We start from the raw sequence: 15,389 nt of genomic DNA on the forward strand, positions 1-15,389 counted from the left end.
ACACCCAAGTATCGTCCAGGATGAGCCCAGCTTGACAGGACCTCGATGCCCAACTCCCACTGACACCAAATGTAATTAGACGTCTCTATCTAGGCCAGGGGCTCAAGGGCCATCTGGCTCCTTAATTATTCATACACGTAAATAAATGCAGACAGAGTGCTTGTTATCTAGCCTGGGCCTGGGGAGCGATTCCTGCTTATGCAGGACCATTTCTTGGGTCTGACAAAGCGTGCTTTCCTCCAGAGCTCATTTTGGGTGCTGCGTTGCCTTTCCCCACTGCCAAAACCCTCTTCCAAATGCACCAGTGCTGCCAAACTGCACGTTAGACAGGTCTGCGTCTGCTGCTGGCTGATGCAGAGGTGGAAAAACTCTGGAGATGTCTCTGCTTGGAAGGAGCAGGCTTGGAGGACAGAAATCAGATGAAATGCCTGTCAGGAGAGCCTGTCCCTTCAGCGATGTGGCCCAGTGCTCCTCCAAGGTGTCTCTTAAACTGTGACTTATCAGCTGTGGAATTTTAATTTGGGTTTCGCTCGCAACCTGAGGCACCACAAGGAAACAGTTAGAACCTCAGCAGATAGAAGTCTCTATCGCTAGTTGTTTAAAGTGATGCATTTCCTCTCAAGCCTGTGGAGCTGTGCCAGGTTTTACCAGATGTAGCCTCAAAGGTGCAGCTGAAATATGTCAATATAAGATTTTCCCTGTATTTTTTATTGTGACTGGCCAAGGAGTGCTTCCTCTGCTCTGACAGACGCCATGGGATGCACGGGAGAGGTACTGGCAGGGAGGGTACCTGCATGGAACATGGGTGCGTCTGTTCCAAAACAAGGTGATGCTTCTTTTTATTTCAAACTGTGATAATCTGTTCCCCAAAGCATGCTGTGCCAGACAAGGTCTCCTTCCTGAGGCAATCCTACCCCAGGCTCCAGAATCCTTTCCAGCAACACTGGCCTTGGAAGCGAGGCATTTCTGTAAAACGGTAACACCCTGACAGAACAGTGATTTTTCTATCGGAAAAAAAGTGGCCGTGTTTTATCCTTCTCATGTGTCTCCCCAGGAAAGCTGCACGGATCAGATGAGCAGCAGTTGCGATAAGCCTGTCTGCCAGGCTCCTGGCCCATTCTCTGTGTCTCACTCACCCACTGCTCTTCTGTGCCTGTGGTGCTACCCCTCCCTCACATACCTTTGTATCACTTCATCTGGCTGCCCACATCCACACAATTGTGTCTGTCTCCCATATAGTCTACAATAATTATATCCACATGAGCTATCTCCGGTATCATTGTGGGTCTGTCTCCAATACGCCTGTTAGGTTAACTCAGTGTTGTTACATAGGAGGAACTTGTTTTTTAAAGCTCAACATACATTTCAAACACAATTTCTTTCACTCCTAGGTCTATATTTAGATATCAGCTATTTACCCACCATTCAAAACCCACCCACGGTTTTGGGAGCCTCTGTGTACCATCTCTGTCAGAAGGAGATGAGGTGACAGGGAGAAATGCAGCCTAATGGACTGCTATTAAAAAGTCTGATTCGATTCTCCCTCTGTTAGATTAAGACGTTCCTGGGGAGAGATCTGATTTCCACGGGTGGCACAGCTGCAGGGACATCTCAGTCAGAGGCAGCGCAAGGGAACATTGTGCTTTCTGCTCTCATTTCAAACCACTTACTGTGATTACAAAACATGGCTGGGGGGGCGGGGGGGGGGCCATAGCCTCGTTGGGTTAAATGCAGCTCTTCCCCCTGCAGCATCCTTGTGGGGTTCTGTTCCTCTGACACGTCTGCATTGCCAAGCGAGGTCTGATGGCAGTGGCCAGCAGGGATAATGCCCCAGCACGGCACGAGGAGGGTCACAGGGAACGCTAAGCGGGGGTGCGGGGCTGGCTCTCGGCGCAGCGGCACGCAGGCAGCGTTCCCGCGGCCGGCAGCAGGGCCGCTCTGCCGCGGCTCCCTCCCCCTTCGGGGCCTTTTCGCTCCCGCCCCGCACTCGGCGTGGGGACGGCAAAGAGGGGCCCGCCCGCCCCAGCGGCGAGGAGCGGCGCTGCCGCTGCCCCGGGGGGCCGCCTCCCCCCGACACGGGGCTCCCAGCGGCTCCCAGCCCCGGCGGGGGGCCGCAGCCGGAGCCTTCCTCCCGCCCTCAGCCCCCTCCTGCTGCGCGCGGCCCGCGGGAACCAGGCCCGGCCCCGCTGTCCCCGGCGGCCCCGCGAGGCCCCAGCGCTGCGGGCGCACGGAGCCGCCCCGCCCGGCGCCTGCCGAGCCCTCCTGCCGGGATCCCGCCCCCCTCCTAGCAAAGACCAATCAGAGCCTGAGAGCGCCTGACTGACCGCCGCGTAGCCTATCCGCAAGCTCTCTTGCCGCGCCCAATCGGATGCCCGAGGAGGTTTTCTCGCCCAATGGTAAACGAAGGGCGGGGCGTGAGCCGCAGCCCGCGCTTCTTCGGGAGCGGCGCAGCGTTCGGCCAATCAGAGCAGCGCGGGCCGGTTTAGCGGAGGCCAATGGGGTAAAGGGGCGGTTAGAGCGCTGCTCGCGAGAACTGGAGAGGGACGACGGGAACCCGCGTCTGGGCGAGTGGACCAATGGGGAGTGGCGGGGCGGGGCCGCAGCGGGACCGCTACAACTGGCAGGCAAGAAAGCCAATCAGAAGGAAGAGATCCGTTCGCCCAATGGCCGGCGAGCAGAGGAGGTCCCCTCACCGCCCGGCAGCCGCTATTGACAGGTCCGGGCGCCCAATCAGAGGGCCGCTCCCTTTCTAACCGTCCAGTGAGCGGGCGGGGCGGGGCGGGGCGGGGTGCGGGTAGGGCTCCTCCCGCCCCCTCCTCGCGGGCGCGGGAGGCCGGCCCGCAGACGGACAGCTCCCCGAGCCAATCGCGAGGAGGAGAGCGTGGGGCCGGGCGGGTCTTCCGCTCGGCGGGCCCGAGGCGGCCAACAAGGGCCGCGGGCCGGGGCCGGGCGGCCAATGGGCGCCGAGGGGGCGGGGCCGGCGGCCGCCGCGGCTTCCAAGATGGCGGCGGGTGCGTGAGCGCGGCGGGCGGGCAGTGGGGGAGGCCGCCGGGGCGCAGGGGGGGCCCCGCCGCCGCCCGCCGCCATGAAGGGCAAGGAGCGCTCGCCCGCCAAGGCCAAGCGGTCGCGGGGCGGCGGCGAGGACTCGGCGTCCTCCTCCTCCTCGGCGGCGGCGGCGCGCGGCGAGCGGAGCGGCAAGAAGCCGAGCGGCTCCGGCGGCTCCAACGGCGGCGGCGGCGGGAAGGCGGCGGCGGCCTCCGCCGACAGCACCAGCGGCCGGCGCGGCCCGCACCCGGACAAGGCCGCCCGCGCCGGCAGCCGCGAGTACGAAGCCGGGGCGGCGGCGGCGGCGGCGGGCGGCGGGGGCGGGCGGCACGGCTACGGCGGAGGCAAAGCCGCGGAGGCGTCGCGGAGCGGCGGCAGCCGGGGCGGCGGGGGGGAGTCCCGGGCCCCGGCGGCGGCGGCGGCCCCGTCCTCGGAGTCGGGCGGCGGCGGGGAGTACAAGACGCTGAAGATCAGCGAGCTGGGCTCGGCGCTGAGCGACGAGGCGGTGGAGGACGGGCTCTTCCACGAGTTCAAGCGCTTCGGCGACGTGAGCGTCAAAATCAGCCGCCTGCCGCCTGGCACCGGCGCCGCCGACGAGCGGGTGGCCTTCGTCAACTTCCGCAGGCCCGAGGACGCCCGCGCCGCCAAGCACGCCCGCGGCCGCCTCGTGCTCTACGACCGCCCGCTGAAGATCGAGGCCGTCTACGTGGGGAGCGGCGGAGGGAGCAGCCGGCGGCGTGGCAGCCGCTCCCCGGCGCTGCTGGACAAGGAGTCGCCTTACGGCACGGCGGCTGTGGGAGTCGCGGCGGCAGCGGCGGCGGCTGTGCGGCACCCCCCGGCCGGGGCGACGCAGCGGGCTTTGTCCCCCGCCGGCAGCGGTGGGGCCCTGGGTTATCGAGACTACCGCTTGCAGCAGCTCGCCCTCGGCCGCTTGCCGCCTCCGCCCCCTCTGCCCAGGGAGCTGGAAAGGGAGAGGGACTACGGGGGCTTCTATGAAGCGCGAGTGCGGCCTGCCTATGGGCTGGAGCGGGTGGCTGGTGTGGCGGCTGCTGGGGGCTTCCGTGGAGGAGGTGGGGGCGCTGGAGCCGCCAGTGAGGAGGAGATCAGCCCGGAGGACGACCAGAGAGCCAACCGCACTTTGTTTCTGGGCAACCTGGACATCACTGTGAGCGAGACAGATTTACGCCGAGCCTTTGACCGTTTTGGGGTCATCACTGAGGTGGACATCAAAAGACCGGGTCGTGGGCAAACCAGCACGTACGGTTTTCTTAAATTTGAAAATCTGGACATGGCACACCGGGCCAAGCTGGCCATGTCAGGAAAGGTGCTTCTGCGCAACCCCATCAAGATTGGGTATGGTAAAGCCACTCCAACTACCAGGCTTTGGGTGGGTGGCCTTGGGCCCTGGGTGCCCCTTGCTGCCCTGGCCAGGGAGTTTGATCGTTTTGGCACCATTCGCACTATTGATTACCGCAAAGGTGACTCGTGGGCCTACATCCAGTACGAGAGCTTGGATGCGGCGCAAGCTGCCTGTGCCCACATGCGAGGCTTTCCCTTGGGTGGGCCGGATCGCCGGCTCCGCGTAGACTTTGCGGATACTGAGCATCGGTACCAGCAGCCCTACCTGCAGCCTCTGCCCTTGCCACCCCCTGCTCATTACGAGCTAGTGGCGGAGGCAGCTGCTTTTGGGGCTCACCGGGGGGCCCCACCTGATCCCCTCCGGGGGGCCCGGGACAGGACGCCACCGTTACTCTACAGAGACCGTGACAGAGACCTTTATCCCGAAACAGAGTGGGTGCCACCCCCGCCCCCTGTACGGGATAGGAGTAACCGGGCAGCTGCCTATGATCCGCTGGAAAGCCTAGAACGGCGTCGGGATGGTTGGTCCTTGGAGCGGGACCGAGGGGAGCGGGAGTTGGGCAGTAGCAGTAGGGAGCAGCCTAGAAAACGGAGGCTGGCAGAGGATGGAGGCCGACACTTGGACCGCTCTCCAGACAGTGAGCGCTCCTCTTCCTCCCGAAAGCGTCACTGTTTGGCCACCACCTCCCCCCCAGACCGCAGCCCAGAGCTCCTTGGAGGGAGGGAGCGTTACAGCAGTGACCCAGAGCGCTCGTCCTCCCGCTTGCTCCTGTTGGAGCGGCCCTCACCCATTCGGGAGTCGCGCAGGGGCAGCCTGGAGCGGGGCCAGAATGAAAAGCGCGACCGCAAGAATTCCGCTGAAAGGGAGCGGAAGCATCGTGCTTCTGCAGCAGCCGCCGCACAGGAGTGCAAAAGTCCAGCCAAAAAGGATGAACGTGCTACAGAAGGAGGTGGCGGAGGCTCCCGGCTCAAACCTCCACCTCAGAAACAGCAGCAGGATGGAGCGTCGCAGGCTGGGGGAGCCTCCAAGCTGTGCTTGGCTTGGCAGGGGATGCTTCTGCTGAAGAACAGCAATTTCCCGTCCAATATGCATCTGCTTCAGGGGGACCTCGGAGTTGCCAGCAGTCTCCTAGTGGAAGGAGCTACTGGGGGGAAAGTAGCTCAGCTCAAGATCACACAGCGTCTTCGTCTGGACCAGCCCAAGCTGGATGAGGTGAACCGCCGCATCAAAGTGGCGGGCCCCAATGGTTATGCCATCCTTTTGGCTGTGCCTGGCACATCAGACAACCGCTCCGCAACTGGAGCTAGCGAGGCCGCTACAACCTCCACCCAGAGGCCACTCAGGAATCTGGTGTCCTATCTAAAGCAAAAGCAGGCTGCTGGGGTGATCAGCCTCCCTGTGGGGGGTAACAAAGACAAGGAGAACAGCGGGGTCCTGCACGCCTTTCCACCCTGCGACTTCTCCCAGCAGTTCCTGGACTCCACGGCCAAGGCACTGGCCAAATCAGAGGACGACTATCTGGTCATGATCATTGTCCGTGGGGCATCCTAAGGCCCTCGTGTTCTGTACCCAACCCTGCCTACTCCTCCACACAGCCCCTCCAGCGTGTGCCAGGTGCTATGGGATACAGCCTTAGCCAGCCCTGTCATTATTTTTAATTAGATCTTTGTTTGTAGGTGACTTTCCCTGCCCGTTTTTCTGTTACTACATTTTTCTATAAAGTTAGAAGCCAGAAAGGTTGGTTAGCCATTAGTGTGAATAGGATGTTTTGAGAATCCCTTATCCATGGGGATAGCTGGGAGGCTAGGCCTGCTTTGATTTACAAAAAAAAAAAAAAAGAAAAAAAAGAAAAAAAAAAAAAGAAAAAAACGGGGGGAGGGGGTGGAAGAACAAACTCCCAACTTTGTAATTTTGATTCGTGTCCTTTTTTCATTTCATGTATTTTAAAGCAAGTTCAATAGCTCATTCTCTAGAGTTACAAACCTGAAAGACCAGATTTAAAGCACTCAGTATTTTAAATGGAAAACCACATCCCTGCTAGGACTGGTGTCAACTCATTTTTGAGTCACTGAAATTCTGTGACGGCCTCAGGCCAGCGGCCCTTTGGCACGCATGATCCCTTTCCTCAGGAGCCTGAATGGTTTCCCTTTGAGTTGCATGGCTCGAGGTTGATTTCTTTCAGGTGACCAGCACCTGCTCTTGGGTACACTGCAGAACATGAATTCCTTTATTGGGTGTTTGATAATTTCATCCAGCCCCACAAAATGCATGCACTGAAGGTATGCTTTTTTAACAGGTGTATTTCTCCTATTTCTCTGAGTTCTGTTGTATCCCATATATGCACTTTGGGTTTGTAGCAGTGACAATGTTTGGTAAATTGCTGAGGACTTTGTTACAAACCATGAATGTCTTGTGCTTACTCTGGTATGCAAGAAACAAGGAGGTGCTTTAAGAATAACTTTAGTTATATTGTGGTTTTTTGTTTTTACTGCCTTTTTCAAAGAGTTGCAGGTACAGTGGGGTCTGGTTCCACAGTGCAAACTCTGAGCAAGTGTGCTTCTCTCCAGAGATGGTTTTAATTCTGTAATAATTTAATTACATAAAAGTTCTCATTATCATTTTACCTTTTTGTTAATAGCAAGGAACTGCTGTCTGCTAGAGACTTTTCAGGTACAGTACAGTGGGCATTACATGAGGTTTATAGTTCTGTGATAATCTGGAGCAAGGTGTTTTCAGCATCTTGGGGAAGTTTAAAAGTAGTTTGGGATGCTGAGGTGAGAGTTCTTTTTCATGTTATTCTAGGAGGAAGCAGTTTGCCTTTTTCCCAAAGTAAGTCGTTCATTTTCTGTAAGGGATCCAAATCTCTCGTACTGTTTAACAACTGCAAGGCTGTTGCAGCTAGCTTCTAAACTGAAGTGTAAATCTGACTGTATCCATATAAAGGCCCTAAAATATAATCTTGCACTTAAAGCCAGAATGTAATCTTGCACTTAGCCACATTTTAAGAGATGGACAATGTAAACACAATGCTGCTTCACTCCATTGATCCTCCGATGCATCCCCTGGGTAATTGCTGTGGGGCAAGTTGATTTCTGTTTCAACTTAGATGACACAAAAATCAAATTCAGATGTGGGATGGGTTGACAACAGAAGTTGTCAAGTTTGACAGTACTTGTTCGAGATTTGCTGTCACAGAGAGGTGAATTTCTGTAATGCCAGTTTACAGAGCCTCTCTTCAGAGAGTGCTCTCATTTCTGTGAGGTGTGATTTCCTTTTTCAGAGCAGAAAGAGTAGATGTTGTGTCCTAGGCATCGCAGTGAACTGAGAACTCGAATGCGGCAGCATATCTTGAAAACAAATTTTGGTTTTAGAGCTACTTTTCTTTTAAAGTGGAAACATACAAGCCTCATTTAATGCTCTTAAGTGTTTGAGGGTGAAATCCAGGATTTCTGGATTGTTGTCCTTCCACGTGAATGTAGTAGATTTAGATGGCAGAAATCAGCTGTTCATCTTGCTATTAACAATGAGGATTTCTTGAAATGACACCAATAATGCAAATAACTGTGTTTGAGAAGATACAGCATATTTACCACTTACTGCAAAGAATGTCTGTCTTAATTCTTGCAGGTGTCTGTTGTGTGTTTGCATGTAATCAACACTGCTGCTAACTTGCTCTAAGAGCTTCTTGCATTTAGAGCGAGTTCTCTAGTGGCATCTGACGTGAGTCACTTGCAAGCGCAGAGTTTTAAAGGAAAGAAACTTGAACTGCTGGGAATTCAAACCTGTCCAACACCAAAAAAGAAGCACTGACATCATTTGTGTCCAACACTTCAACTTGTGAAGCACAGTGTTTGTTATGCTGATACACAGCAGACACCTGTTTTTAAAGCCCGTGAAACTTGGGGTCAACACAGCTTGTCAAAGCAAACTCTTGACAGCTAATTGAGGTGGTGTGGGATCCCTTTCAGGAGGAGCATCTTGGGTGCACTTCCTTTTTCCTCATAAAATAACAGTGGTTGTACCTGCCACTGGCTTTTGTAAGTCAAAGTTCTCTGCACTGGAGGGCAATAAGGAACAGGCAAGGCTGTATTTGACTCCAGGTTTTCTGGTTTCTTACTGAACGGAGTACCTGCTTCTTTAAATCTGGTTTATATGTGGTTGCTGCTCTTGTTTTGTAAGCAAGGATTTTAACACCCTTTGAGGGTATTTAATGTCAAAACATAGCTGACTGGCAATATTTTTTGCCGGCACTTGGCCACGTGCTGCCATCATGTCTGGTACAGCTTTGGTGGCTGTGCTGTTCTCTTAAGCTCTGAAGTGTGCACCATTGGAGTAGCTGTCCACTAAAAGTCACCTTGGCCAGGGCTGAGCGCAAGTAGAAGTCCATCTGTAATATCACTTCTGTATAGAGCAAAACGGATGTAGCAGAATTCAGCTCTCTTGTCGTATTTGGCATTATGTTGCTCTAGTCAGAGCTCAGTATTTCTTCAAACTTTATGTGCAGCTGATGTTCCTATATTTCATGAGTTAGTTTGTTGAATTAATGTGGAAAAAGGATGTCCTTTTCCTGAATCATTTTGTAGCTGTGCTTTATGCTTTGGGGAAAGAACCTCAAATGACTCATACTTTTGTTTAAGATTTTATTTAATTATTTTTTTTTTTAATTGGAAACTTTACGCAACTTCCTTGGGTGCTAGCCAGTGGCTTTGTTTGCTCCGGTCTAGTGCATGGTCTGCTGTGGACTGGGAGTGCAGCACGAGCACTGAGGTTACCATCAGCTCTGGAGGTTTTAGACTCCTGGCTTATGACTCCTGGTGCAGCCTTTTAAGCATTGCAGAGGGAGAAGCGATTTATGTGCCAGGCAAATCTTAACCCTATTTTTTTATATGGCTGTCAAAAGTCTGAAATACTTTGGTGACAACTTGCTCAACCTCCTGTGGAGGGTGGAGAAGAGAGTTTAGGCTTCCTGCGTTGGCAGTGGAACGATCTAGTTGATGGTAACTGAGGTGAAAGGCCTTAAGTATTAATGGGAAAGAGGAACCAATGAAAATTGTGAAGACAGGTTCAAAAACTCTGAGGACTCAGGGAAAATGGCTTGGAAAATTGTAGTTCCTGGCTTTTAAGACAAACAGTGCTGAGGGCAGTACTCGTGGGGAGTCTGCTGTACGCCTGTTGAACAGAAAAAAGAGTGGAGGAAATCGTTGCCATGCTACAATTACAGAGTTTTTGGGGTTCTTTCCCCCTTGTCTCCCCTTTTTCTAACAACTTTCTGCAGATAGCACCGAAGGACAGGTATTCCAATGAGTTATAAAAGGAATGATGAGATGATTTTTATATCGGGCTTAAAGCAGACTGTATTGTAGAATTAACTGAATGGTTAATTGAATATGCAACTTCCTGCAGTTTTGTGTTAAAATTATGGATGAGAAATATTACTTGAATAGTAACAGTTTTAAATGATATTAGGTGTGTCTTTGATTTGCCCTCTTTAATATTGGAATTGCCTGCTGTTGGAATTATGCAGCAAAATAATAACAAAAGAGAAACTTGTGAACACTACATTTCACATTTCTGTTGATAAGTTGCCTTCGGGAAATGTTCTTTGAGGAAAGTCAACTGAATTGTCAAAAATTCCGTTGATTTTTCTCATGGTTAATTATTTTGACATGTCCCATTAACTGTTGCTGAAAGTTGAATAACCATCAATACTGTAAGCCTAGTTTAACCTCGGTCCAAAAACAAGCCCTGCACTACTTGTTATGCATCTATACATAGAAGGTGACTTCATTGCAAGGTTTCGTGCCCGTGGGTGGTATAACGTTGGGAGGCGAAAATCTGTCGTATACATTTGTATTGAAATAACATTTTCTTTCCTCCTGCAAGCAAAGCTGGTGGACTGCAGAAGACAACCACGTGGGATACCAAGCTCTAATGGACCTTTGGGAAGAGAAGCTGTGGCTTGTGTGGAATTTACATGGGCCTCTTGATGGAAGAAAGCTTATCTGTTTAGTATTTGTGCATTTTACTAAAATGGCAGCTTTAAAAAAAAAAAAAAAAAGTTGTGTATCTGCTATTGTGATGCCAATGCCCGTGTTTTAAGTGGAAAAAAAATGACCTCTTTGCTTTGTGCTGTGTACACAAGATTGCTGGAAAAGTAAAGGAATACCCTTTTTATGGCTCACACAGCTTAAAAGTAGCTGTCACTCAAACATGCGCTCACAGTTGAGCTGATTTTGTTTCATTCTAAATAAATTGTTTCTTTTGAGGAAAATGGTTTTTCTGCCTGGAAGTGAATTGACGACAAACGTTTGACCCCTTTGTTTGCAGCAGAGGGGTACTTGCTGCTGCTACTGCTCAATGATAGTTGCGGGTCTTGAGCAAGAAGCAGGGAGACTGGCACTTTCGCGTTGACCAGCGTGTTTTACCAAATCTGAAGAATCTAGTTGATTGTCTGGCTGTGGCACCCCCTTGGTTTGCGGTGAAGGGGGTCACTTGCTGCTTTACTCCTCATCCTTACGAGGAAGCGGTGCTGATGCTGGCATGCAAGAAGCAGGGAAGCACCACCCTGCATCTCAGAACGGTGTACAAGTCTGGGGCTTCGACGAGCTGGAGTTCCTGAATTTTATGTTTCTGATTTATTTTGTTCACCCAACTTGTTTGGCTTTAGTTTTGATTTTTTTTTTTTTAAGTTTGAAGAAAAAGTTTGAAATTGCGTTGAATCTTGCACGTAAACCTTTGCACCAAATTGCCAAAAGAAAAAGCGAAATGAGTCCTTAAGAGTGTTTAAATGCTGTTAATAAAGCCTTTCCTGACATACACGAGGCGCTCCTCCATCTCCAGGGGCTTTTCAGCAGTTATGCAGTGCTGGGTTTAGTTCTGAATGGATGAAGAGTTCCTGAGAGCTAGAGTTGGTAATTTAAAACCTTTGCGTTGGTGTCAGTGCCTTATTTTGACCGGTTTTGAAGCAAATGTTCCACATGCCTCGGATGTGCATGCACCCTGATCGCGTCCCAGGTACGGCTGCATGTTTGCTTGCAGTCACCACAATGTGTAGTACAGATGGTGAGAGGAAAAAATGGAGGCATCCTGACAATGTTGTGTGCTGTAGTCCTGCCTTCTCCTGTATGGGGGCTCCTGAGCTGTGGAAGGCTGTTCCAGTGCAGGAGCTCAACTCCATGTTCGCTGCAGGAGACTTCGGGGCACATTTGACAACCGCTGAGACGAAGAGGAAGCTAACACTGCGGCATCATTGGCTTCAGACACCTCTTGTGTTATGCTTGCCGGTCTGTTAGAGTTAATGTGACATGCAGATGAAGACACCTTGAAATGCAAGCTTGCCCTGGTTGCCTTGACATACTTTAACCTCCTGTGGATAACGAACCTAGTGCTGTCCTGCAGCCATGCAGGATCACTGCTAGGCTGCAGGTGCCTTCCAGCAAAAGGATGCCGTGGTTGTGCTCCGCAAGGTGTCTCTGTTCCTGGGGCAAAGAGCTGTGTAAATCCCTGAAACAGGTAAGGGGGTTTAAAAGGTTGAACTGAATTGTAATGTAAAAGGAGATAGTTTTGTTGTTCACCTTTTTTTGCTTCTCTAGCCTTGAGTGCCAACTAACTTTTACTAATGTGTGTTTGCTTTGGTCAGCGTGCCGCTCCCATCCATTTTGGGGATGGTAGCGACGGATCAAACTCTTCGATGTACATTCTGTGTTTGCTTTGGGGTTCCTGTTGGTGATCACAAGGTTTCCTCACCCATGGGGCAAGGTGCCTTGGGAGTGGAGCTGCAGGACTTTGGTGTGGAGAGCTAGAGCTGCTATTTTAACTTCATGAACTGCTGAATTAACACTGACTTGTAACCAAGCACTATCTGTAATCTGTGTATGTTGATGTGGAAAGCCAAGCGATGCTTAGGCAAAGCTATGTATGTGTTTATGGGATGCTGGTATAAGCATTTAAATGAAGCTGTTTATTGCAAATGAGAGCATTTTTAGATACTGCTGGTAATGAGGGGAGACTTTTGAGATGGGATTTTCTTCCAGAAGCTGGTGTTTGTAGTTGAAGTTGATGTTTTTGCAATGTATTTCATGTTCTGTTGAACTGTGACCTCTGAATCTGTGATAACTCATAGCATTGTACGGAAGGTCCAGGGCCCGCAGCAGTGACAGGAGGCTTGCTTGAGCCTCTCTAGCTTCAACTTGGCTGGTGGTTGATGCCACCAGGAGAAGAGCGATCTGTTAGCATAACCCAAGTAAAGGAGATGCTTCTCAGAAGCTGGCCATCTGCTTGGGCAGCCAGGCGTGTGTTTCGGGGTTCGGCGTGCTCCCACCTCTTGGATGTGCTTTGGCTCCTGCAGCAAGCAGGGCCGGTGGCGGCTGCTCCAGGAGGGTTCTGTGGCTCTGACTCAGACTCCTCCGTTACTGAACTGAGGGCTTGTTGCAGTCTCCTTCATGTTATGTGGTTATTCTGGAGACTTGGAGGTACTGTGGGATGTGGTGTAGGGTGATTCTCCTGCGGCTGTTCTGTAACACCAGGTTGGTTTTTGTGTGCTGGATCTGCCTGCTGAATTGGTTAGAGGAATGCTTCGGCTCCAGGAAAACCTGTGCTTTTGTTAAAGCTGGGCCCTCTGAAGGGTTAAGTGCTCTATATGCATCATATTAATTTGGCTGATGAGACTTCAGACAAGCAATCTGGGGAAAGTGGATTTGTAAAGAGAACCATTTAATTAACTGCACTGCAGTAGAAAGTGATGGCTTAGATGGGGAACCGGTGATTTGAATTCACACATTTTTTCAGAATTGCGCTTTTACCAGCCACAGCTGAATTAAGAAGTAAGTTTTAAACATCAGATGGCCCAGATTCTGCTCTTAGCTAATAACAAGCTTACGTTCGCCTCATGCTACTGGTTTACTGTAAAATAGCAAATGCTCCTTGAGGATATACTTCTGCCATGTGTCCCACGTCGGTGTGAGCTGGCTGGGCGAGTCTCCTGCAGAAAGGCGAGGGAAAGGAGTGGAAAGCACCTTGGGCAGATGGCTTTGTGTTTCCTATTGTATCTCCTCCTTTTATTGTCTGTTAGCTGTGGGCCTGTGTGTAATTATAGCCAGCTTGAGAACTGGGTGAGGTAAACTCTTAAGGCAGGGTAAGCTGCTGGAGGACTGTCTGTGTCGCCCTGTGTGACAGGTTACGGGGTCTGCCCTGTGGGGCTGTGCGCTGCTGGTGCCTGCAGGAGGAGCAGAGACTGAGGACGGGGCGGCACTGACATTTATGACAATGTCTTTTAACAGTCCTTTGTATCTTCCACCAGTGATGGATGTGTTAATTAAACGTGGGTGCGGTGATGCGGTGGTGGTGGTGCTGCGGCCGCCTCTCTGCTGAGCTCCCAGCCGTGCCCGTGTTGGCATGGGGCTGTCACATGTTATCCCAGGTCGGGACAGCGTGCGAGGGACCGTGCGCAGCTGCTGTGGCTCTGCCAGTGAGCCACAGGTTAATTGTGGGTGGCAGGTATTTCAGCTGCTTTCTTCCCTGCCTTGACCTTCATACCTAGTTCTGCAATCGGATTGGAAGGTCAGTCTGTAGGTTTGGAGCCACCTCCAGTATTTCCTGTCCCCAGACACAGCAATAGGGCAGGCTGACTCTTAGCAGTATGTACTGCTTCAGCCAGAGCCCTGTGTGCTGCCCTGAGCTGGCAGCTTTCCCGTAACACCTGCAATTTGTAGCAAGCGAGCATCAGGGTACTTAAGTGTGTATCTTTGTTCCTATGAAAGCACCACGTTCCAGGCCTGCAAAATCCCAAACTGCAGCGTGCCTCGGGACTGCCCATGGGTGCAGGAGGCTTGCCAGTTAGGGAGCCTGCATTTCACTTGGCTGAGCTTCCCAAAGGCTGTTGTGGAGCTCTGGGGGCTGGTGGAGCAGCAGTGCCCCGGGGGTGCTTGTGGTGGAGCAGCACTGCCTGGGAGCTGCTCGTGGTCCTCACCTTAGGCAGTGTTGGTGTGGGGTGAGCTTCTGAACAGCCTGGGCATGGTGAGGAAGGGGACATCACCGTCCCTTGTGCTGCTTCCCTTGGCTGGGTGAACGAGAGACCTCGCTCCTTGTGTCTGCCAGCCTGTCTCCCTTTCTCTTGCACTAAGGCATGATTCAAAACGAATTGGCGTGACGTGTTCCCGGCTGTCAGGGAGCTGATAACAAATGCCTTTTCTCTTCCTCCTTGACTTTGTTTCCTCCTCCATAGTTCCCTTCCCTTGCTTGGGTAAAGGCTTGAGGACACGGGGATGGAGCTGTTGGAGCGATGGGGTCACTGGAGGGTTGTGCAGACACCTCCCTGGCCCTATCTTGCCCATATGAGACACATCTATAGGGGAAAGTGCTCAAAAGCTCAGAGGTGACTTAGAAGGCAAAGTCTGCATTGCTTTGGAAATAGGGACTTTGACCTATGAATTGCTTCTGAAATTGCCCATGGGCTTGAACATGAATTCCTCATCTTCTGTGGTTGCTGCAGGCTTGAAAGCTTTTCAGTGAGGCTCCGTCTTTGTAAACTTACTTTAGCTTTAGATAAGACGTCTGTATTTTCAAACATCTTTTTTTTTTTTTTTTTTTTTTTTTTTCCATTATGGTAGCTGATAAATTCCCATCAGCTTCAGTGAAAGTAGCTGTACTACCTTTAAAGATGTTTTTAAAAACAAAGCAGCTCACCTCCAAGGGTGGCTTTCATCTGGCTGGAAGTAAAATTTCCAAGCTCAGGCTGTGCTGAATTTCCACACAGTGGCAGCCTGCATCACCAGAGCAATGCTGGAGGGGCTGCAACACGGGGTGTGCTGTGGGCAGGAGGGAAGCGAGCACTGAAGGAGCCAAGCGTGCCTGTTATCAGTGTACGTAAGGGCGAGTAAACAGCAGAAACCACATGCGGTATCTGCCAAACAAGCGGGTGAAGGAAGAACAGCCTTGTTTCCTGTTGCTGGAAGGCTGTGTTGTCATATCCTTACCGAGCTATTTT

General features: G+C 51.8%; 1 protein-coding gene across 1 annotated transcript; it reads left to right on the plus strand.

The window, feature by feature from the left end:
* Positions 1–3,011: 3,011 nt before the first annotated feature.
* RBM15 (RNA binding motif protein 15) lies at positions 3,012–8,234 on the plus strand. The gene has a single exon (XM_084301842.1). It carries the CDS (start codon positions 3,086–3,088, stop codon positions 5,954–5,956), a length of 2,871 nt encoding a protein of 956 aa, XP_084157968.1. The 5' UTR covers positions 3,012–3,085; the 3' UTR covers positions 5,957–8,234.
* Positions 8,235–15,389: the final 7,155 nt, after the last annotated feature.

The sequence above is a fragment of the Netta rufina genome (assembly GCF_964035555.1).
Source record: "Netta rufina genome assembly, chromosome: 26".
Taxonomy (NCBI): Eukaryota; Metazoa; Chordata; class Aves; order Anseriformes; family Anatidae; genus Netta; species Netta rufina.